Genomic DNA, 24835 nt, shown 5'->3' with positions numbered 1-24835 from the left:
TATACAGGCTAGTCTCTTTGAGTCACAATGACTCATTTACAAGAGCTGTTTTAGACAAACCACAGAGAAGGTACTCACAATAAACGGTCATAAAATGCGTATAAAAGTAAATAAAAGTAGTGACATAAAACAAAAAAATAAACTACGTTATGAAACGGGGTAAAATACTAAAAACAGGAACATGTCTGCGTTAATTTTTGAATTGAACTTAACACTAGTATAAAATTCCTTAGAGAGATCAACGTTGACAGCTTCAGTTCCTTTTTCAAGGTGTTCCAAGTTAAAGGAGCAGAGTAAGAGAAGGCCTTTTTGCCGACTACAGTCCGCACTGAGGGGACGCTGCAGGTAATTATGTCTTGAGAGGGCACGCTGTCGCTGCACTGACGACATGACATGTAGGAGGAGATATATGAAGACAGCAGACCAAGAAGTGATTTAAAGATGAAAATGTACCAATAAGCGAGTCTGTGTGAAGTTAATGATGACCAGTTAACCAGTACAGAGCACGGTGATGGTTACAACCAGTTATGAATCTTAGCGCAGCGTGATAGGCAGCATCCAACATCTGCAAGGAGCTTGTAGGAGCGTTCATGTAAATAATGTTACCGTAGTCAGTGAAGTGAAGGAAAGTAGCAGTTACAGTGAGTTTCCTAGCATCCAGAGTTAAACAGATCTATTTCTGAAAAAGAAACCCAGTTTTAATTTCAGTTTCTTTTATCAAGTTTGACATGTGACTTTGACAGATGTGCATCAACCAGGATTCCCAAGTATTATGCAAGTGCTATGTGTTGTCATCATTGTATGTTCCCATACTATGACGAAATTAGTTTTCTGCATTTAACCCATCACACATGACATGCACCCAGGTGGAGCACTGGGCAGCTATGTAAGTGTCCAGGGAGCAATTAGGGATTAGGTGTCTTGCTCAGGGACACTACGAGATGTGGGCATGGCGGGGAGTCGAGCTGCAACTTTCTAGTCCCAAATCGGCTGAACTATCACTACACTATCTCGTTCCTTTTACCTCACAAAGTTAACATATATGCACGTATGGTGGCAGACATCTTGAATTTCAAAGCAGCAAACCAATTTATGATAGTGACCTTTTTAATACCTAGATGCAGCCATACACCAAAATAGAAATTGGTACTTAACCGATTTTTCACGTTATCTAGCTCAGTGGTTCCCAACCATGGTCCTTGAGGAACGCCATCCTGCATGTTTGTTGTTTCTCTGCTCCAACACACCTGATTCAGTGACTTAATTATTTACTCAAGTTCTGCAGAAGTCTATTAATTGCCAATTCATTCATATAAGGTGTGCCAAAGCAGGGAAACAACCAAAGCATGCAGGATGGTGTTCCTCAAGGACCATGGTTGGGAACCACTGTGATCTAGTTCACAAGATGAACCGGACGATTGGATGAATGGAAGCTATTTCCAGTTTCCCTCTTCACTCTGTGACGGGGTACAAAAATGCACAATAAAATTGGTTTGAGACACCCGTTATACCACTGCAACTATCTAAAGTTTATCCTGATGCATGCTCAGTAATCCAGGTAGAAAAATCGAAAAAGTATTTAAAGTTTACACTTCTTGCTCAAGTTGTTTGATAGTAATTTAAAATTCAACGCAATAAAGCTGCGAGCCTCTTGGACTCGCACAGGAAAATGACCTCCCTCAAACATTTCAAAAGATTTTAAAAGCTCCCTCACAAATGCAGTTCACCAACCGGTCTGCTACAGCCACAGCCCAGTGAGATACTGGCATAACCTGCTAACTCATTTGTTCTCTTGGCTGCAAGACATTTCCAGGAAGCTACAGAAAATTGGTTAAAGGAATTCCATGTCATGTAAGAAAAGGAATGAGAATAATGATCACTCAACGAAGCTGAACAACGTGCCCAGATCTGGTAGAAGTACAGTAGTCCCTCGTTATCCTGTGTTTTGTTTTTCGCTAACTCGTTACTTTGCGGTTTTTCAAAGTAAGATTGGACATGACACACAATTGGCTGATTGATGGATGAGCCGCACGATCTGCATGGATATTTTATTTAAAGTACATTTTAAATTATTTAGCACCTGCTGCACCTGTGTGCAGCCCACAGCTGCAGAAGCTTCCTCCTGCGACATATCATATCTTCGCTCTGCAGCAAAATGGGCGAGGCCAAGAGCGCAGCCTTATCGCAGGGCTTCATGGCACAGATCACCCACGATAAACGAGGGACTACTGTAAATGTTTAAGGGATAACTTAAGAGTTCCTTTTATTAAATTAATGTCACAACAGATTTTAGAAAATAAGACAAGTAAATACACAATTTGATCTGCAGTTTTTAGTATTACACAGTACTTTTGGGTCTCAAAGCCTACAGACATTTTGCTCAATTCAGACATTTTTATGGTATTTTGAGAACTGCACTGAAATTATTTGACGTCACTTTTATACCGATACTGAAACATTATGGACTTAGTTGGTAATGTTTGTATTTTCTTTTTATTTCACCCAATCTTCTATTTTTACTTTATTTTACATTACACCAACATTCAAAGTTGTTCTTTCAAATTTATGATTTTTTAAAAAGTTTTTTATGGAACTCCTACATGCGTTTTCTTTTTGTTCGTTTTTTTTTTTTTTTTTTTATATATTTTTAAGCAGGACTCCCTAGGAGAATAGATGCATCGCAATGGGATATTCCCTGTTAAATAAAATATTTATTAATTAACAAACTTGAGGGATTTGAAGTGAATATTTGTAGTTATCGATATTACAGTCTTTCTGGACTGGAACTGAACAGAGTAAACAAAGTAAACTTTAATATTTTTGGTGTAAGATATTCAAGTGGGTATGAGTTACACTGTGTAGAAGAATGGAGGTAGGTTTTCTTTTTGTATTTGCTTGTTCGAGGCAGTGCAGAGTGACAGATCCTGGCAACCGAAGGGAGCAATTTTATTCACAACTAGGTGCAGTGGCGGAGCTAGGGGGTAGTCAGTGGTGGCCTTGGCCACCATAGATTAATCTTCGGCCACCCCAATCATTTGAGGAAACTATACTTTTAATCAATATAAAAACTAGACAACAAAATTTCCTTAAATGTTTGGGGTGGCTGCTTTACACATATATCTGGTGGTGGTCTTAGATTTTGACATGGCAACCCAGTTTTCGACATACGCCTAGATGCAGCCACAGACCAAAATGGAAGTTGGCACAAGCTTATTTTTGAAGTTATCCAATTCACAAGGGTGTTAGCTACACTACTGCATCATCGTTATGGTCCACTCATTTCAAATGTGTTCTTCAATCCCTGATGTTAGATCGAATATGAAAAGAAGGTCAAATTAATAATTTACACTGTAAAAAATATTTTAAGAGACTAATACAAACCAACTTAAACATTTGTAAACATGTCAATATGAGATTAATTAAAATATGTCATCAAGTCTAACATGTAAAGTTAAAATGCTATTTTTCGTGCATTTAACCACTGAGTTCCGTTGCTGCTCCTCTACCCTCATCCCACCTCGACTCATCGCCATCTTCCACTGAGGGAGGCCAAACTTCATACTCAGCTGTCAAACAGAGGGAGAATGAAGAAAAGTACAGTGGATGGAGAAATGCTGATGAAGGCAATATGAGATGAGGCCTTCCTTACCACAGCTTTACCCCTCTGTCATTCTTTTGTAGTGGTCTGGTCAGTTGCCAACATCATGTACTTTACTGTACGGTTGGGTGGGCACGGAGCGTTGCACCGTCACAGTTCTTACTCTGTCCTTGCCCCCATTTCTAACTCTGCCAGGCTAATGGCGATGACAATGAGAGGGATTAGAAAAAGAGGGAACACTTAGAATTTGGCTTCACTGCTCTTAGTGAAGAGTGTTCTGATGAGGGGAAACAGATTTTGCTAATGTGACCGTGCAAAGGGCGGCAGGAATGTTTAATATTCTGAATGACGCTGGGCACATTTTAAGCTTCGGCAGCTGTTGGGGTGTGCGTTTTTTTGCACTTACCTTGTCGTTGTTGTAGTAGGCCAGACTGTCGCCATCAAATCTCACCCACCTCCTCTGAAAAACGCAGTTTCTGCAGTGAAAGGTGCAAAGGTTGAGTTAAATATGATGATAAGTGCCTACTGATTCATACATGTCAAGAGTCGTATCAACAGCTGTCGAGCGTCATAATCAAAACAAATGGTCGCGTCCTGTTTGAATATTCAACAGCCCAAGGGCAGTTTGCCAAACCCGAGCAAATCAGGTGATAAAGGAGACTGTAACACGGAGATGGTAACAGTGATGGATGTAGTGCGCAGAGAAAATTTGAGAAGAAAATCTAGTTTTGCCAAGGAGACCAAATTAAATTTTAAAAAAAGTATACTGTAAATCTCAGCACCACAAGGTGAACACCCATCTTCCTTCCTTTTGTCTTTTGTTAATGTAAAGTGAAATATGCAGAGCTGCATTGGTTCTGGCACCGTCAGTTGAAAATATTGAAAAATAACAAGCACACAGGGAACAGGGGAAAGAACAAAATGTATAAAAAATGCCTAAAACTGGAGAAAAATTGTCTTGATTTTCCAGTCACTAAAGAAAGGGGCGATGTGTGGTCAAATTAAACAAAATATTGACCTAAACCTGATGTTATTATGTAGTGATATGCTATGTGCAACACAAGAAAAGGCCCAAAATATTGAGATTTTAGTTTTAGTATACATAAGTATGCCTTAACTTCAAGTAATCCTAGTAATTTTCTAATAATAGTAATGTAACTGAATTCAACATTGAGAAAGTGACTTTAATCAAGTATGAAATTTTGCAAAACGTGTTGCGTATTGTTAGAAAAACAAATTGAAATATTAGTTTTATACTTGTTGCTAATCCCTAACTTTAAGTATACAGTAGTCCCTTGCTACTTCGTGGTTCGACTTTCGCGGACTCTCTTTTGCTGTTTTTCAACGTAATATTGTACACGACACACCATTGTCAACTTTAATATTATGTGATTGGGACGGTATGGAATAAAAAGTTAATTTAAAAAAAAAACATGACAAACGCAGCCATTTTGTAATTTTCACTTTACGTTTAAAATTCACACAAAGAACTTTGCAGTCAAACTCACCCTTGAGGGGACAGCTTGTCCAGCCAGCCCACTTTGAGCACTTGGTGTTTGGGGCCTCCGTAAAAACATGCATAAGGAGAAATATCAGGCTGTTCTCTTTTGGCGATGCTCGTCAGAACATCTGCACGCTGGGAGTAGAGGTCACAGTCCACCATGATCAGAGACTCGTGTTTAGGAACAGCAGACGCTGAACCAACAGAAGCGACATCAGGGACTGAGGAGAAACGTTGGTCCATAATGGTCTGAGGCAACATGTTCACTGTGGAGTATTCATCTTCGTCCGGCACAGTCAAGCCCATTGGACACTCTTTTTCTTTCGACTTTTTTCTGCACAAGAAAAATGGACATTATTAACTTTGTCAAATAGTCTAAAGACAAAATTACTAGAGCCCGACCGATAAATCAGTAGGGCCGATATTTTACGGCAATATAGGCGTTTGGGGAAATATCAGTATCTGTGATAATTGTTGCCATTCTGTACGGATACAAAAAATGGGAACAAGCCGTATCCTTACTGGCAAAACATGCAACTGTACAATGTATCCAGAAGAGGGCGCATGCGGGCTACTTTGAGGTCATGGCCATTCACTTTAAGTTTCACTTTCACTACAGCCGAAGCAGCGAGCGTTACTTTGGAGTGTATTTTGCAGAACAGAGAATGATAAGGGGTTTTTTTTATGATCTGTAAAAAAATTTTTTTTAAATCTACAATACATTCTCTTCAATCCTCCAACCCGCTTGTCATTAGCTGTGTGCCTTTCTAGTTAGCAAGCTAAAATTTAGACAACCTAGCGTAGCTATTGCTTTGTAAATCTTTATTCAGGACAATAAATCTAAAGCAGAGGTAAAATATATCAGTGTTAGTAACGTTAACTTCGTCACCCTCAATGAAATGCATTGGTTGTCTGAAATCTTTACTTCTCTGCAAAGAAAAAAATAATAACCACCGGTGCGGTCAAAAGCAATTAGGCCTTCACCATATGAGACTGTTCAAACTATGAACAGGGAAGGGCGTTTCTTAGTTCAAATTTATGTTTTCTAATGCACTTGATAACTTTATGGTGAATAGTGAAGGATAGAAAATGTGAATGCACGTTAGGAAGACCGTTTCAAAACTTCAAGGACTAAAACAGGTTTAAAAGTAGCTGTTTACTTAGATTATTGGGGGTAGACGGAGTTAAAAAATTTCAGTCATTATATTGGTTATCGGCATTAACCTTCCCCTCCCAATATCGTATCGGCGATGGCCAAAATTTCCATATCGGTCGAGCTCTAAAAACTACCTTGCCAATTCCAGAGGTAGTATGGAATTAGCAAACCAATACAGGACAGCTGTAATGTTATACAATACAAATGTAAAACAAGAAAAAATGTTAGAAAAGTGAGTCTGTTCAATTGGCTAAACAATAAGGTCAAGTGGTGTTTTTTTTATATATATAATTGACATCATCCAGGTATGAAGAAGTGGAGAGAGCACATTTTTGCTGAATTAGGCTGAAAGATTAGAGTGCCAAAAATGTGGAATTAGCTGAAAAAGCTAAGATTAGAATAAAAACAGCTTAATACTAGCTGAAATAGAACAAAAATATGAAACTTGCCGAAAGAAGTTAGAAGAAGCACAAAAATGTTGTAGTTAGCAGAAACAATCGAAAGGAGCACAAAATAGCTGAAAAAAGCAGCTGAAAATAGCTGGAAAATTGTAAAATTTGCACACGGCAGCTGAAAGAAGCTGAAGCAGAACAAAATGTGAAAGGAGCAGTAAAAGGTTGTAAACAGATCTAAAGATTTGTAGGATGTAAAATTAGCTCAATTCATTTCCTTTGAGAAGAAAAGTGGCAGAAAAGGCTAAATATTTCAACAAGCTAAAATTGCACCAATACCAAAAGTCATCGCACACTTCTCCTGAACAAGCTGAACGTTTTGATAATGAATTGTTGAAATCACAAAAATTGCGGAATGAGAAAGATGCTGAAAAACATACGGAAGAAAAATGGATCACGGAAGTGTGAATACTTCATTAGCATTCACACTATTATGAACATCATTAACACTTATAGCAACGTATCTTACGCTGTGACGGCAGAAACATAGAAATGCTTTTTATTAGGCACGTCGAAATTTGTGTTATTTACACTATGTGGAGAACCAGTATTGGATCAATATACAATACCTCTTCCTCTTTGGTTTCATCCTCGCCTTAAACCCCCTCTGCCGCCCTTCTTTAGCACCTTGTTCCTACAAAACAGACGAGATTAGCATCAGATGAAAAGGAAAGTGTCCATCTTTCAGACGGACACTCTTATCAAGTTGCCGCATTAAACTATGTTAACTGTAGCAGCGAGGTGACATTTCAATTAACCTGTAAGGGCAAACTGAAACAAGCACATTTTCTACTCTGCAATGTGTTCACTGTGACATCATTAACACAGAGGGAAGTTGGGTCTGACTGTGGCTGAAACAGCAAAAGATACCACCGAAGATATGAGAAAAGCTGGTTCCTCCTTTGCCGCTTGCCCAAGCGTGGGAGTGTGCGCACCGTCTTACCGGAGCAGGTTCGGGGTTGTTGAAGAGAAATATTTCTCCGTAGGGAACGATAGGTGACAATGTTCTTTGAAGTGGAGCTATAACGAACAAAAAAAACAAAAAAAACACGGTTTTGTTAGAGCTGAAACTTGGAAAAACAAAACGACCAAACCTGAAAGTGAGCAACTTAACCGGATTGTTCCAGTTAAAATTCCAAATTGCTTAGATGTTACAGTGCTCTTTCATTAAACTAACTCACGGATCAGAATAAATGTTTCAGCCCTTGATCCATGCAGGCACAAACCAATTAATTTTTTTTCCTTAGCATGTCTATCTCTCCGCCTCGGCCCTCTTCCATGCGCTAATGGGAGTGTGATCTTCCTAAGTCTGTCTCAAAGAAAACCGAGTCGCTGCCAACACCGTTTTCTCTGCCTTCGTTCCTGCAGGAACTGTGGTTGGTGAAAGCAAGGATGAAGAGGGGGGGAAGAAGAAAGACTTGAGCCAGACGCTATTAGTCTGGAGACCTGGAGCTATGCTGCGTGGGACGCTTCCTGTCACTGTGAAAAATGACACCGGCCTCTCGTGAGGATTGTGAGGACCAGAAGTGTCCACCACGGGGCAAGACGCACACGTCGACAGACACTGGTGGATGGACAGATACACACTCAGACAGTGCAAAGATTGAAACTTAAAGATGCCGCGAGACAGAGACATAAAGCAGACAAACGAGTTGACTCTTACAGAAGGAAATGTGTAATTTAAGCATTATAGAACCCTTTCAAAGCAATGTGGGCCATTACAGAAGGGCATGAAGGGCATGTACTCAGTTTTGTAAGCAGTATGGAGGTCAGTACACTTGATGATAGAATGCACTCCAATACTGTGATCCTCTCCACGGACAAGCATAGTAGGCCGATAGCAACCATCAATCATCTTCTATCAGCTGACCCTCAGGCCACTTGCATGTCTCTCCAAGGGCCGCCGGACGCCACTGTACTCTATTCCTGTCCATTCCACTCTTTTTCTCACTGGCTTCATGTCTGGCATCTGCTTTTGTTTCTCTCAGATGCTTCTTTATCTGCTCCTGGCCAGACTCTGTCAAGAGGCGGTCTGGGTACTGGCCCTGATACAGCCATCAGCTCAGAGTTTGAGAGAAGACTGGTTAAGTCTTCAGGGTCAACACGTTGCAGGTCATTTTGTGAAGACTAAACTCTTGTTTCTGAACGCTCTCATGTAGAGCATGGAGGAGATAAAACTGCTGTGATATGAACTTACATGTTTAGTGAATGGCTCCCTGAATTTAAAGGAAACTGATAAATGTTGTGTTGACCATTACTAATATTTCAAATGTTAAATGTAGAAATGGTTAACTGGACCGGATTGAAAAGCTAATGTCTAGTCTGAGCTGGGACAAGACCTAAGTGGATTGCTGCCATCTTACAACTACCCTAGTCCCTAGCTACTTGGCAGAATTTCACTTACAGCGGGGGGGCTCGTAACGTAACTTCCGCAGTAAACGAGGGGCTACTGTAATCTCAAGAATTTCCTGGTGGTTCAAGCAAATGGTATTTTATAGACCATCACATTGCTGTTAATTGAACGTTACATGGTTATTGCAACAGAAATAATATATTTGCCCCTAGGTAGTGCCAGATGTGCTACAACTAGCTGCTGCTATGTGTATGTGTGCTTGGAAATAATCCCAGAATTTTATGTAAATAATATTGTAATGTAAAAATAACGACGTTTATAAAACAGTGTTTACTCAAATAGACATGAAACTTTTGAGATCAGAGTTGTTCCATCCTGATCTTTTGATAATTTTTGGGTGTAACTGGGACCTTGAGTACACAATTTCGTTCCACCTCATGTCCCGCATGAGATGGTAATGACAATAAAGTTTACTTGAACTTGAACTACTGTATACCTACTTTGCGGTTTTTCCACTTATCGCGAGGGGGTGTGGCCCCAAACCCCTGTGATAAACGAGGAACTACTGTAACTGGGACCTTGAGTACACAATTTTGTTCCACCACATGTACCACATGTGATGCGAATGACAATAAATAACCTTGAACTACGATCAGACTAACTTTTAGCTTAAACTCTTTTTCTCCAAACTGAGAAGAGTTACCTACAACAGGTGAAATATTATTAATTGATAGCCTTCCTACAGGTTCACACATTAAAAAAAAAAAATAGCTAAACTATCACTTTAAAGACTGTTCTGGAAACTTGAAGTGGAAGAATTTAAATAAAAACAATTCGTACAAAATAAACTTAGTAAATGTTTGCCTTTTTTTGTTGTGCAAAAACATATTCAGGAAAACCGTTTTGTATCAAGACGTGTTCAGAGGCACCATTGAGAACTGGTAGAAATCCAATAAAACGTGTGTTTATTGTTAAGAAAGCAGACATAATGAATAATTAGATTACTTAAGATTCAAACACCCACTCAATTAGCTAACCAGAGTTTAAAAACAAATTAATATTTAATGGCTGAAACCATACAATTTTAATAGTTGCATAGTTTCTCCTGAAACATCCACAAAATAAAAAATGTAAATATGCCATCACATGAGTTTTCTTATTATTTTGTCCCCATTTTAACATTTCTATTTTTATCCTCATACGACACAAAAATAATCACATTTACGATAATCCCTCCTAAAAAACGTGTAAACCGAGCAGTGTATGTACAGTCAGCCATTCAGGATTTATGTATGTGTGCCACTAAATCAAAAGGCTTACAGGGCTGTGGGGCTGCTGAGAAAAGTGCCGGACAGAGAAATGTTTCCCGAATAAGATTTTATATGCGAGGGAAGGAAAAAAAAGGCTTTTTAGAACGAAGAAAAAAAAAAGGAGGTACATTTTTACAAACCTCCAGCAGTAAGTTTGGGCTGAAATCGACCATCATTATGTGAGACAACGTTGCAGTTTTCCGTATATTCCAAATCTCATCTTGGAATAAACTTTAAATATGCTCGGGTGAAATCATATGTCAAATAGCGCCTTGCTAGGCCGTGCTGTGAGGGGAATTTTAACTAGTCGAGACTAGAGCTCCCTGCATCCCTGTTCGGGGATCTCCTTGGCTCTTCCTCCTCTTCCGTCTCCCTCAGCCTGTTTTGCATTTATCTTTTCTTCGTTCCTCCCAACACACTTCACTGTGTTGCCTTTCTGTCTGTTCTCGCTGCCTATCTTGCTCCACACAGAGGAAAAAGTTGGCAAAACAAGGCCTGCCAGGAGACCCCAGCATTGTAGTAAAGGTACACATAACAATGAGAGGGGGAAGGGGGAGTAGAAAACAAGAAAATAAAGGCAGATTAAGGATTAAAAAAAAAGGACTAAAATTTAATGATTTGATAGGGTAGTGTCAAATGTCATGAAAAATCGCCCCAATAAGATTCACGGCATTTGGCGTTTTGTTACATGCTTTTTAGTCATGAAAAGGCGGTGTTCAATCCCAGGAGAGCCCCTCTGACTGAGCTCAATCAATTCGGCAAGGGAACAATTCAAAACCACATTTGCACCGGTTGTACGACAAGCTCGATTGTTGTTGGGAAAGTTAAACAACTTCTAAAAAAAACTTTGAAAAGCAGCGCGACAAGAATACATATACCGGGGTCTCCCCAAGGAATGGGGATGTAATAGAGCATATGCCCAGTGAGATGAGCGCTTCTCCCATGGCGCGCAGCCTACGAACACCCCAACCACGCGCCACCCTCATCTCCTGTCCTCCTGCTTTCATTCGGGCAAACAACAGCAAGGCTGCCTCCACCGCCATATGAAATATTCATAGCGGAGATAAAGGCGGATGCAGCTGAAAGTCGGTGTATACCTTTCTGAGCGCTGTTTGCACTGGTGGGATGCTCTGAGCCGGTTAGGTGTTCAGGGCTGGTTGTTTGTGCGCTCCTGAGGAAGAGGCAAAAAAAAAAAGTCTGTGGATTAGAACCGTCAGTGCAGCACGAAGGGAAAAACAGTTAACACCATACAAGCATGAAGACCTTCAACACTGGAACTCTCAAACTTAGTTTCACATTTCAAAGATCCAATGAAGTAATCGCATGAATGGGATTGAATTCTCTCGATGAGAAAATCTGAAGGAAAAATCCATGCCATATTTTCAGTAGCTGTAAAAATGTATGCTTTGTTTCACCTACACGCTTTCACCTTTTTTTTTTTTTTGCTTTGTGGTTCCTCTTCAGAGTGACTCTACTTAAAGGAATATCTTAAAAAAATAAGTTGTTGCAAATTGAAAGTTAAGAATAGATTTTATAGCAAGTCACTTTCCTGTTGAGAAAATAAAAACCTAGCTGTTGTAGAAGGACTGCCAAAATGCTCATTGCATTTTGTGCCCGAGATGGACTTAAAGATGTTTTGGTCAAACCTTGAAAATGACGTTTTGTGCAATCTCATGTATTAGCACTCAGAAAATGTGTTAAGGATAACTCTCAGCTACAACCACAACAAAGCATGTAGACATTTTTGTGTTGGCTAAGATCAATTAGACATTTGGAACCGTGTTGACTTTGAAAAAAAGTTGTGCATGTATATTCAGTAATTGCTTTTTGAATCCAATTTAAATCTGGCCAATGATATGCGAGATGCTTGAGAGAAACAAACATACAGACACAAGCAAAACATTATTGCAGGGGGAAAAAAAAAAACACAAAAGACTACAATAGGTGTATTTAAAGAAATAAAACAGGAACTGTACTTTTTTTTTAGTTGTTTTTTTTTAAAAGACATACTGGCTGTTTTTCAGAAGAAAAATTTATTATACAGTAGTCCCTCGCTATTTCGCGATTCGACCATTGCGGACTCGCTCTTTCACGGTTTTTCATAGTAAGATTGGACAAAAAAATAAATATTGTACACGACACGATTGTCAACTTTAATAATACCCATGTGACTGGGACAGTACGGGATAATGTCCAGTAAAAAGTTAACGGAAAAATAAAATATTAGGAACAAGCACCGCCATTTTGTAGTTTTCTCTCAATAAGCCTACTCTGTATCCCCACTCATAATGACTACATTTCCCAGAAGCCAACAGTGCCGCACCCAGAAGCCCCGTTTGCTCTCTGCTGAAATACTAGACAGACATCTAAAAAAATTAAATCTGGTCCTCTGGACATTAAAAAAAAAAAAAAAAAAAGCAAAACAGCAAAAGAAAAATGTAGAAACGTTTCGTCTTTCATCCAAGAGACTTCCTCAGTCTGAGGTGCTGTTTTCAGCTCAGTCTTTTAAATAGCACCTTCTCAGAGTGGATCAACCAGTTTGCTGCTGACAACCAAAACCAGCTGATCACGTGGTCAAGAAGGACCATCAGCCTAACAATGGATCATTAGCACACTGAAGGCTGTTTACTATTCACAGGAGGCTGAGTGATACTAGCAATCACAGCATTGTAAGAGGGGGACAATTGAACACGGAGTCCTCCACCTCGTTTAATGATGGACGATTTCTTTTCACAAAGATGGCCTCCTTTACTCCTCTCTCAAACCATCGTTCCTCTCTGTCCAGAATGTGAACATCTTCATGGCTGAAAGAGTGACCGCTGGCCTGGAGATGAGTGTAGACCGCAGAATCCTGGCCTGATGATGTTGATCTTCTGTGCTGGGCCATCCTTTTGGCCAGTGGCTGTTTAGTTTCCCCGATGTAAGACTGATCACCCTCCTGACACTGAACAGCATACACAACATTACTCTGTTTGTGCCGGGGGACTGGATCTTTGGGATGAACCAGTCTTTGCCGTAATGTATTTTGGGGTTTAAAAGCCACTGGGACGTTATGTTTAGAAAATAAACGTCTCAGTTTCTCTGATACCCCCTCAACATATGGAATGACCACTGGTCTGGGTCTGGGTTCCTCCTTTTCACCTGATGGCTGACTGGAGTCCTGTTTGGGGTTCTTCTCTGCTTTCAGGAAGGCCCAGTTGGGATATCCACATTGCTCTAGAGCCTGTTTTGTGTAGGATTTCTCCTTCTGCCTGGCTCCTGAGCTAGTGGGGACGCTGTCTGCTCTGTGGTACGGAGTCCTGATGACTCCAAACTTGTGCTCCAAAGGGTGATGGGAGTCAAACTGCAAATACTGGTCTGTGTGTGTGGGTTTGCGGTACACCTCAGTTTGCAAATGTCCTATCAGAGACTGAAACCTCACAGTCCAAGAAAGCCAACCTGCCATTTTTTACATCTTCTCGTGTGAACTTGATGTATTTATCCACAGAGTTGATGTGGTCAGTAAAATGTTGGACTTCCTGAGATTTAATTTTAACCCAGGTGTCGTCAACATACCTGAACCAATGACTTGGTGGTGTCCCTGAAAAGGACGTCAAGGCTCTCTTTTCTACCTCCTCCATGTACAGGTTGGCAACAATAGGAGAAACTGGAGACCCCATAGCACACCCATGTTTCTGCCTATAATATTGCTCCCCATATGTGAAGTAGGTTGACTGCAGGCACAGTTTCAAAAGTTGACACAGTTGTTCTGTGGAAATCGTGGTCCTGCTGCTCAGAGTGGTGTCTGATTTTAATCTTATACTGACCACCTCTACTGCATCATCAACAGGAATGCACGTAAAGTGTGATGTGACATCAAAAGAGACCATTGTTTCATCAGTCTCCATGATGACATCCCTCACCTTATCCACAAAGTCCATGGTGTTCTGTATGTGGTGTTCTGAGCTGCCAACTAAAGGGATGAGTACAGACGCCAAATATTTGGAAACATTGTAAGTGACAGAGTTAATCATACTAACAATTGGTCTTAAAGGTACACCTTGTTTGTGGATTTTAGGTAAACCATACAGACTAGGTGTGGCCTCCCCTGGGTACAGTCTGTGGTACAGAATACAGTCAATAGCCTTGTCCTGCTCCAAATTTTTCAGGCAATCTATTAACTTCTTTTTGTAACCACTTCCTGGACCTCTTTTCAGAGGTTCATAAGTGGTTAAGTCACTAAGGAGTGTCATAACTTTCTCATGATAGTCTTTCTGGTTCAAAATCACTGTGCACCTTCCTTTGTCTGCTGGGAGAATGATGATGTTTTTGTCCTTACTAAGAGTGGTGAGTGCATCCCTCTCGGATGAAAGACGAAATGTTTCTACATTTTTTTGTTGTTTTGCTTCGTTTTGTTTTTTCTGGTTTTTTTTTGAATGTCCAGAGGACCAGATTGAACTTTCTTAGATTTTACTACCTGGATTATTGAGCATGCATCAGGATACTAGATGGACAGTTTTGATCTGATCGGAAAAGGTTCAGTCCTTATTCATACAGTGACTGTGATGCCTAGCGCATGAGGACAGCCGCACGGAACCCACTGGGAACCGGGCCAGCAACAGACCTCCAAACCCATCGGCAAATCCGAGAGCAGCTACTAGCTACATATATGTATGGTGTTAAAATGATGTCGGTTTAAGAGTTTAGAACATTGCAAGAGTGTGGGAAGGGTTTCTAAAGCCTTTAAATATATATAAATACTTAAATAAATATAACGTCGCTACTTTGCGGATTTTCTCTCATTGCAGGGGGGCCGGAACATAACCCCCGCAATAAACGAGGGACTACTATATACAGTACTTTTTAAATTTTTAAAACTAATTGTCAATACTGCCTGCTACCATGAAAGGCAAGCAATCAAGTAACTGCCAGTAACTATGCCTTTTTCCAAAATATCTAATGAACAGCTGGGCAGGTTTGAATTAAACTTCCAGAAAGTGATTTCTGAAAGTACATTTACAACCTTAACATTTGGAAACAGCCTGATTGAAGTTAGACTGAACAAGTACAACGAACTTTGCTTTACTTAGGATTTTTTAAAGCCCCTGATGTCTGGTTGCTGTATAAAGGGCATTCTCCTGAGATTCAAGTCAAACATGTCATAGTCCCCATACTTATTTAAATTTCCTATGCATTTGTAACACATAGGCAGAGCATAACCATAGTTTTAACTACTCCGCTTAAAATAAGATTTCTTCAATCTATAAATCAAATAAAGTACCTCTCTTGAAGAGGCACAGAGGTTGAGTTGGGTATTTCAGGTACTGGACGGTGCCTTAACCGGTAGGAGCGAGAGTGACGTGGAGCTGCGGGATCCTTTAAAGAATGCCGCTTCTCATATATTGAGTTGTCAACCATTTGAACAGGGACACCCTCTTTGTCCTCAGCCACTGCCAGGAGCAGGGCTTCAGCAGCAGAACTGAAGTGTTCTTCTGAAGAGACCTCCAAATCTGAGGGTATTTCAGGTGTAGAAAGGGATTCACTGCTACTGCTTGAGAGCGTTGAGGCTGGTCCACAGGTCTGTGCCTGGACGAATGTCTGGATGGACTGGAGGTTACGTGGAGCTGGTTTGGGAGGAAAAGCATATTTTCTATTAGGAAGGGACTCTTCGTCTACGGCCAGTCCTGCTCCTGCAGGTAAGCTCCGACTTCCTTCTGAATCATTCTCTCTCGTCTCCTTTGTTTGATTGTGCTGATATGACGTCCCCCTTTTTCTGTCCATGAAAACATGTCTTGGGTACAGCTTTGGTTTCGTTTGTCCCCTCCCAGGACTTTCCTCATCTTCACCTTCATCTCCACATCTCCACAGCTGCTTCAAGCCAAGTGCTTCCAAACTTAGAAGGATGCGTTTACGGTGGCCTGTTGGCAGCACTGTAAGCTCTAGGAGTCGCTCGTCTGTGAGGTCCGTGCAGTTTTCCAGAACTCGATAGCCTCCCTGCTGGAAAAAGGGGATGTACTGAGACAGGTGGAGGGTTGACAGCCAGTCTGCAACCTCGTGGCTGGGCTCTGAGGACTCCAACATGGTGCTCTAATCAAATGTCTTGAACATTAGGAAGACGTGGAAAACATGGAGGACTTCAGCTTCTCACTGTGGGAACAGAATAAAAAGATCAATGAAACTGTTTTCCTTGTGAACATTGATGTAATAGCATTAAGTGAATGAAACCATTTAACGCAGTTTGTTGTTGACAATTACACTGCATGATAAGATGTGTACCGTTTTATGTCTGCAAAAATAAAACAAAGCTACACAAGCATATTAATATGATGGGTATGTAAACTGTACATACTTTGGTTTTGTGATATAAAACATAATCTTTTGATTTTCCCACCTTTTTTGGAGTATATATGCTGTACAAATCACCGGATAAAAGAGAAACTTCCATATTTTTCGCTGTACAAGTCATAGTTTGTTGTATAAATTAGCAAGCCTGTGACTTATACAGCGAAGCAAAGCATTTGGTTTTGTTTTTCCCCATATTTATAACCCAATTTTTGGCTGAGGTCTGATGATTTCATTCATTCTGACATGGAAAATATGGAACACTACCATTTTCAGCCACTAGAGGGCCCTCGATTAATATGGAACGCTAAGTGTCTCATTAATAGGCAAAAGTGGCTATTAATGAGACACTTGGCTTGCCATACCAAGCCACCTTCGTCTCGCAACAGAACTCCTGGAGCAAACGTCAAATCATCTGCATTTCGCCGCGCCACCCAGGCAAAATGCAGCTGATTTGACCATTAGTTAATTTATTAAGGAAAAGTTCAACTGCGACACACCTTTACTATAACGTTGAGCAAACAAAGAATTGTTTTTAGGTGTTAATCTTGTTAAATTTCGAAGAAATACACAGCGAGTCATCTCTCTGCGTGCTCCCGCGGCCGTGAATCGGCTTTGAAATGCAGCTGATTTGACCGTCAAAGTGCATTTATTAAGGAAAATTCAACTGAGACACACCTTTGCTATAATTTCGCGCAAACAAATAATTGTTTTTAAGTGTTAATCTTCTTAAATTCTTGTTAAAGGTCTCCCGTGCACGCTCCCGCGGCCGCCATTTGGCAGCCATTCAATTTTTGGCACTACAACGGCCCACATTTCCGGGTTGTCAGCGGTGACGCGTAACACACGCAACGTGTCAGCGGTGACGAATAATAGACTCAACTTATACGGCGAAGCGACATATTTATGTTTTCTTCCACTTTATTAGACATATTTGGACTGATGCGACCTATATGGCAGTGCGATGTGTACAGCGGCAAGTACGGTAAATACGATGGTGAACTTAGTGTGAGAACCCTGAAACTTTTTGAATGAAGCGTCTCTTGATTTAATTACAGGAGTCTACCAGCAGGTTACACCTAGAATTGGTAATACTTGCACACGCTTGGTTCCAAAATTGCTCAAAATCTGTTGGATTCCAAGGGATTCCAGTCTGCATAGCACATTTTGGGACACCTCGCAGTTTTAGTTCTAGATCAGGGGTGTCCAATCCTGGTCCTTGAGGGCACTATTCTGTATGGTTTACTTGTTTCCCTGCTCCAACACACCTGATTCAATAGTTGAATAACCACTTCACATTCTACAGAAGCCCATTATTCACTAATAAATATTTTTGATTCAAATCTGATGTGTTGGAGCAGAGAAACATTAAAAATATGTAGGATAGTGCCCCTAAAGGAAAGGAATGAACACCCCACTGTAAAATCTGGTGAGGTCCCCAAAAACTTTCATTTACCTCTAGTGAAGCCATTTTTTGTTGATTTGAATTCAGACTTGCCGCACGTATGCTATATTAAAAAATGTATTCCTCTTTATTGTCAGCTTTTTAAGAGAAATTTTAAAAAAGGAGCTTTTCATATTTCCATCTACTTTGACTAAAACCCGAGTTGCCGCTGAATAAAAGCAACTCCACAGCATAACGCTACCCCCACGTTTCACTGTGGGTGTGACGTTCTATTGAGGTTTCACACTTATGAGTGTGACTACATGCAACTTTAAGTGTTACTATGAGTTCATCCACCCATAACATATTTTCTCATGTTTCTGAACAACTTGGTATGTTTGTTTTACAGTAGCTTTGCTTTCTGACATTATCTAACAATTATAATTATATATTTGGGGAGTGGTGGCGCAGAGGTTATAGAGAGGTGGGCCTGTGATCCGAAGATCGCCGGTTCACGCCCCGGCCCCGACAACATCAAAATTGTGGGTGGGGTAGGTGAAACACCCACACTTGCCCCCACCCTCATTCGCCCCACTCTGGGCCCATGAGCAAGGCCCTTAACCCCCACCATGTGCTCCCTAAACAGGTCTCTCTTGAAAATGAGTTCTTGTGGCTCAATGAGACTACCTGTATAAATAAAGGCTAAATGAAAAACAATAAATAAATAAATCAGCCAACTGATTGAAAATTGAGTGTGAAACAGTATATATGAGGAACGGGCAGCTAAGATCATAAGTCAGAATGTAAAGTGTTTTATACAATCAAAATACTTTTATTCCACTGAGCTTTTTACTCCCCTCCCCTTTGTTGCGGCACTTACCACCAACGAATAAGAGTTGGACCCAACAGAGTGGCAGAACTTCTCTCTCTCTATCTATCTATCTGCCTCGTTTTTGCACACACTTGAAACTCACTGGAAGATAAGAAAAAAAAAACATCAACCTCTTAACATGCCCACTTCTCTTTTAGTTTGCAAATCTGCAGTACACCAGGGACCCGAAGCATTACTTCTGCTTTCATGCAACACAATCTTCTGGTGTGAGTGTGTATTATAAGAGTAGAATTTAAGAGAATAATAAATAGCAACTGATTTACAGCTTCGTTTTTTTTTTTTTATTACAACACCAAAAGATGATGTGCAGCTTTTTTCTTGTTCTCTTTTGTTGTTAAATTTCCTAACATGCCTCACGTCACAGTATAAATATTTAAGTAATGCTACAAATTTTTGGAAAAATGCATTTAACTGTAATATCAAGTCTTCTCCGCTCAATAAAACCACACACGTTTTCCGAGCACGAGTGAAAACTGTACTTGGGAGGTTTAATCTGCAGTTGGTGGCAGTAGTTCAAAGCCAAAGAGCAAAAAGAGAACTCTGGCAGCTCAGGCCACACCGGCACGAGGACGTACGAAGCAGCTTGCCTGTACGCTTGAAGCAACACAAGCATGAAAATAAAAAAGCATGCAACTTACGAGAAGCCAACAGGTTACAACAGAAATATGTAGCTGTACTGGATAAATAAACTATGGCTGGAATTCAGGAAAAACGTGGGTGATTTCCTGGCAGCAATTTGCCAAAGCACAGGTATGTATTTCCGCGACATGACAAGGCAAGCCTTTGGAGCTTTATTATCAATTATCAAGTGTATTTGTTTTTCTTGACCAAATTCAAGTTGTGTTTACCGTACTTGCCGCCATAAACGTCACACTGCCGTATAAGTCATATTAGTCCAAATATGTCAAATCAAGTGAAAAAAATATACATACAGGTCCTTCTAAAAAAATTAGCATATTGTGATAAAGGTCATTATTTTCCATAATGTAATGATAAAAATGAAACTTTCATATATTTCAGATTCATTGCACACCAACTGAAATATTTCATGTCTTTAATTGTTTTAATACTGATGATTATGACATACAGCTCATGAAAACCCAAAATGCATGTCTCAAAAAATTAGCATATTTCATCCCACCAATGAAAGACAAGTGTTTTTAACACAAAAACGCCAACCTTCAAAATAATTTTGTTCAGTTATGCACTCAATACTTGGTCGGGAATCCTTTTGCATGAATGACTGCTTCAATGTGTCGTGGCATGGAGGCAATCAGCCTGTGGCACTGCTGAGGTGTTTTGGAGGCCCAGGATGCTTCGATAGCGGCCTTAAGCTCATCCAGAGTGTTGGGTCTTGCGTCTCTCAACTTTCTCTTCACAATATCCCACAGGTTCTCTATGGGGTTCAGGTCAGGAGAGTTGGCAGGCCAATTGAGCACAGTAATACCATGGTCAGTAAACCATTTACCAGTGGTTTTGGCACTGTGAGCAGGTGCCAGGTCGTGCTGAAAAATGAACTCTTCACCTCCATAAAGCTTTTCAGCAGATGGAAGCATGAAGTGCTCCAAAATCTCCTGATAGCTAGCTGCATTGACCCTGCCCTTGATAAAACACAGTGGACCAACACCAGCAGATGGCATGGTACCCCAGTGACTGGAAACTTGACACTGGACCTCAAGCAATGTGAATTCTGTCTCCTCTCTTCCTCCAGACTCTGGGACCTTGATTTCCAAAGGAAATGCAAAATTTACTGTAATCAGAGAACATAACTTTGGACCACTCAGCAGCAGTCCCAGGCGAGATGCTTCTGACGCTGTTTCTGGTTCAAAAGTGGCTTGACCAGGGGAATGCGGCACCTGTAGCCCATTTCCTGCACACGCCTGTGCACGGTGGCTCTGGATGTTTCTACTCCAGACCCAGTCCACTGCTTCCGCAGGTCCCCCAAGGTCTGGAATCGGCCCTTCTCCACAATCCTCCTCAGGGTCCGGTCACGTCTTCTCATTGTGCAGCGTTTTCTGCCACACTTTTCCCTTCCCACAGACTTCCCACTGAGGTGCCTTGATACAGCACTCTGGGAACAGCCTATTCGTTCAGCAATTTATTTCTATGTCTTACCCTCTTGCTTGAGGGTGTCAATGATGGCCTTCTGGACAGCAGTCAGGTCGGCAGTCTTACCCATGATTGCAGTTTTGAGTAATGAACAAGGCTGGGAGTTTTTAAAAGCCTCAGGAATCTTTTGCAGGTGTTTAGAGTTACGTCGTTGATTCAGATGGTTAGGTTAATAGCTTGTTTAGAGAAACTTTTCATGATATGCTAATTTTTTGGGACATGCATTTTGGGTTTTCGTGAGCTGTATGCCATAATCATCAGTATTAAAACAATTAAAGACCTGAAATATTTCAGTTGGTGTGCAATGAATCTGAAATATATGAAAGTTTAATTTTTATCATTACATTATGGAAAATAATGACCTTTATCCAACATGCTAATTTTTTGAGAAGGACCTGTATATATGTCGCTTCGCAATTTAAGTCGCATGTATTATGGATCACCCCTGACAACCTGGAAACATGGGCCGGTGTTGTTCCAAAAATCGATTGGCTGCCAAATGGATGCTGCAGGAGTGTGCACGGGAGGACTTGAGCAAGAATTTAACAAGATTAGCACTTAAAAACAATTGTTTGTTTGCTCGAAATTATAGTTAAGGTGTGTCTCAGTTTAACTTTTCCTTAATAAATGCACTTTAATGGTCAAATCAGCTGCATTTCGCCTGGGTGGCGCGGCGCTGATTTGACGTTTGCTCCAGGAGTTCCGGAGCGAGACGAAGGTGGCTTTATATGGCAAGCCAAGTGTCTCATTAATAGCTATGTATACCTATTAATGAGACACTTGGCTTGCCATATTACTCGAGGGCCCTCTAGTGGCTGAAAATGGTAGTGTTCAATATTTTCTATGTCAGAATGAATTAATCTGTCAGATCTCAGCCAAAAATTGGGTTATAAATATGAGGAAATAAACAAAAAATGGTTGCTTCTCCGTATAAGTCGCAAGCACGCTAATTTATGCAAAAAAACTGCAACTTCTACAGCGAAAATTATGGTATTTGTCATATACAGTTTAACACAAGATTAGCATTACAATGAAATGCTCAGGATGAGAAGAACCAATTTGACTCATTAAAAACAAAAGACAAACAAACAAGAAAATAGTAAAGCATGCAATAAGAGCACAAAATAAAGTATTAAAAAGTGAAAAGATTAAATATAATATGTATAAAGGTCCTAAAGAACCCTTCTTCTTCTATGGAGCAGTAGCAGCTGCTCTAGCTGCACCCAGCACCAGACTCAGCTCACCACCGGATGAAGAGCATCTCAGCATGACCTCAGCCAAAGTAAGGAGTACTTTCAGGAGGATTAATCCGCACAAAGCAACTGGCCCAGACAACATGCCCGGAAAAGTGTAGAAAGAATGTGCTGATCAGCTCTGTGAGGTGCTGGCAGACATCTTTAACACCTCACTTACTATGGAGACAGTTCCCACCTGCCTGAAGACTGCCACCATCATCCCAGTCCCAAAAAGCTCTACAGTGACTGGTCTGAATGACTATCGGCCAGTGGCCCTCACCCCGATAGTCGCTAAATGCTTCGAAAAACTGGTCATGACTCACATCAAAACAGCCATCAACATCAACGAGGACCCTCATCAGTACGCATACCGTGAGAACCGATCAACAGAGGATGCCATCTCCTCTGTGGTCCACACTGCACTCAACCACCTGGAGCAGAAAAACTCTTACGTCCGTATGATCTTTGTGGACTTCACATCCACCTTCAACACCATGATCCCCCAAACCCTGATGGACAAACTATCCACACTAGGACTAAGCCCCTCCATTTGCAACTGGGTACTAGACTTCTTAACAAACAGACCACAGTTAGTGAGGATCCACAACCTCTCCTCCTCCACCATAACCCTCAGCACTGGCTCTCCTCAGGGATATGTGTTGAGCCCCCTCCTGTTTACTCTGCTCACATATGATTGTGCAGCTACCCATCCAGGCTGTCACATTGTAAAGTTTGCAGACGATACAGCGGTGGCGGGATGCATCACAAACAATGAGTCCAGCTACAGGCAAGAGGTGGAACACCTGGAGAGCTGGTGCAGAGAGAATAACCTTCACATCAATGTGAAGAAGACAAAGGAGATGATTGTGGACTTCAGAAGGAACAAAAACATCTACATCCCCCTGAACATAAGAGGATCTGCAGTGGAAGTGGTCTCCAGCTACAAGTACTTGGGTGTACACATGAATGACAACCTCAGCTGGATCAACAGCACCACCAGCCTGATGAAGAAAGCTCATCAGAGACTCTACTTCCTCAGACGGCTGAGGCGAGCTGGTCTGGGAAGCTCAGTCCTCACCTCCTTCTACAGGTGTGCAGTGGAGAGCATCCTGTGCTCCAGCATCAACGTGTGGCATGGAGGCTGCACAGCTGCAGAAAGAAAAGCTTTGCAGAGAGTGGTGAAGGCTGCACAGAAGACTGTCGGAGTCAGCCTCCCCACCATCACAGACATCTACACCTCTAGATGCAGGAAGAAGGCTACCTGCATCATGAAGGACCTCACTCACCCAGCACACACACTTTTTGCCCTGCTCCCCTCAGGAAGGAGGTTGAGGAGCATTAAGTGTAGAACCACTAGACTGAGGAACAGCTTCTACCCTGAGGCTGTTAGACTCATGAATCTCTAACCAGAATAATCACTGTGAAAAACCATATCATGTTGCTGCTGATCTGTTTCAATGTTGATGTGTTCATGCGTGCACATCCGCTCACACAGACTCATGTTCATGTTTGTGCTGATGTTCAATGTTTTATGTTATGAGTGCTTAGTGTATATTTAGTTCATGGTTTTTCTTAGTTCATATCTTAGATGGTATTACCGTTTTTCTTATACATTTTATTGTTGGATGTAACTGGGACCCTGTGTACATAATTTCGCTCCACCACATGTACCACATGAGGTGCGAAAGACAATAAAGAATCTCTGACTCTCTGGCTCTAGTCCAGTGGTTCTCAAATTGGGGACACCGGACCCTCGTGGGGTCCGCAAGAATTTTATTTTATTATTTACAAGCACATAGATGTTTAACAACCATTTAAAATACATCAAAATGCAGGAAATGACATCTACTTTATTGAAAATTTTCTGGAGGAAGACCCAGTTCCGGTTCCAACACACATCCAAGTTGACGTTTTGCTCTGAATGCAGGTTGAGCGCAGGTGGAAAGGCTCATTGTACGGTTTAAGCTCCTGAACGAGTGCAAACAGTGCAAACTCAAACATCTTTGGCATTCATGTCATTCGAGCTGCTGCTCGTCTTTGGCAAATTTACTACCAAGGCTCCCTTAACAGGAAGAACAAACTTCTTCTTCTTCCTTCAGATCATTATGGTCTCCCAGGAAAGCTAATACCTAGACAACCTAAAGAAAAGTTCTGCTAACGCTTCTGTCCCACTACCTATAATCAAAATTGCAGTTACTGGTTAACTAGTGGAACTTCAAACGCTCACTAGTTGACTGATACAGCTGTAAAGTGGAAATGATTTACTAGAAGGGCCAAAATGACATTACTGCACAATTAAGCAGCATAATGAGCATTACTAGTTTATTAGTATGACCAAAGCTGGATGAATTTATCAACCAATCTATATTATGAACTTCTTCTTTCAGCTGTTCCCTCTTCAGGGGTGTCCACAGAAAGTCATCCTCCTCCATCTCATTCCAACTACCTCCATGTCCTCTTTAACTGCATCCATATACTGCATCTCCTCTTCATCTTTTTCTGGCAGCTGCATTTCTAACATCCT

The 24835-nt window shown here is 41.0% G+C and overlaps 1 protein-coding gene across 1 annotated transcript in view; it reads right to left on the bottom strand.

The window, feature by feature from the left end:
- The window catches only part of arap2 (ArfGAP with RhoGAP domain, ankyrin repeat and PH domain 2), a 133389-nt gene extending 116959 nt beyond the window's left edge, over positions 1–16430 (bottom strand). The window contains exons 1-6 of the mRNA XM_037675029.1: positions 15631–16430; positions 11468–11541; positions 7651–7727; positions 7277–7341; positions 5107–5433; positions 4005–4074 (exon numbers count right to left, since the gene is read on the bottom strand). Coding sequence (XP_037530957.1) covers positions 4005–4074; positions 5107–5433; positions 7277–7341; positions 7651–7727; positions 11468–11541; positions 15631–16430 — 1413 coding nt within the window. The remainder of the gene's footprint in view (positions 1–4004; positions 4075–5106; positions 5434–7276; positions 7342–7650; positions 7728–11467; positions 11542–15630) is intronic.
- Positions 16431–24835: the final 8405 nt, after the last annotated feature.

Source organism: Nematolebias whitei, chromosome 1 (genome assembly GCF_014905685.2).
Source record: "Nematolebias whitei isolate Nwh7 chromosome 1, NemWhi1, whole genome shotgun sequence".
NCBI lineage: Eukaryota > Metazoa > Chordata > Actinopteri > Cyprinodontiformes > Rivulidae > Nematolebias > Nematolebias whitei.
Note: the sequence above shows the minus strand (reverse complement) of the source record. Positions and strands in the feature narration are given on the sequence as shown.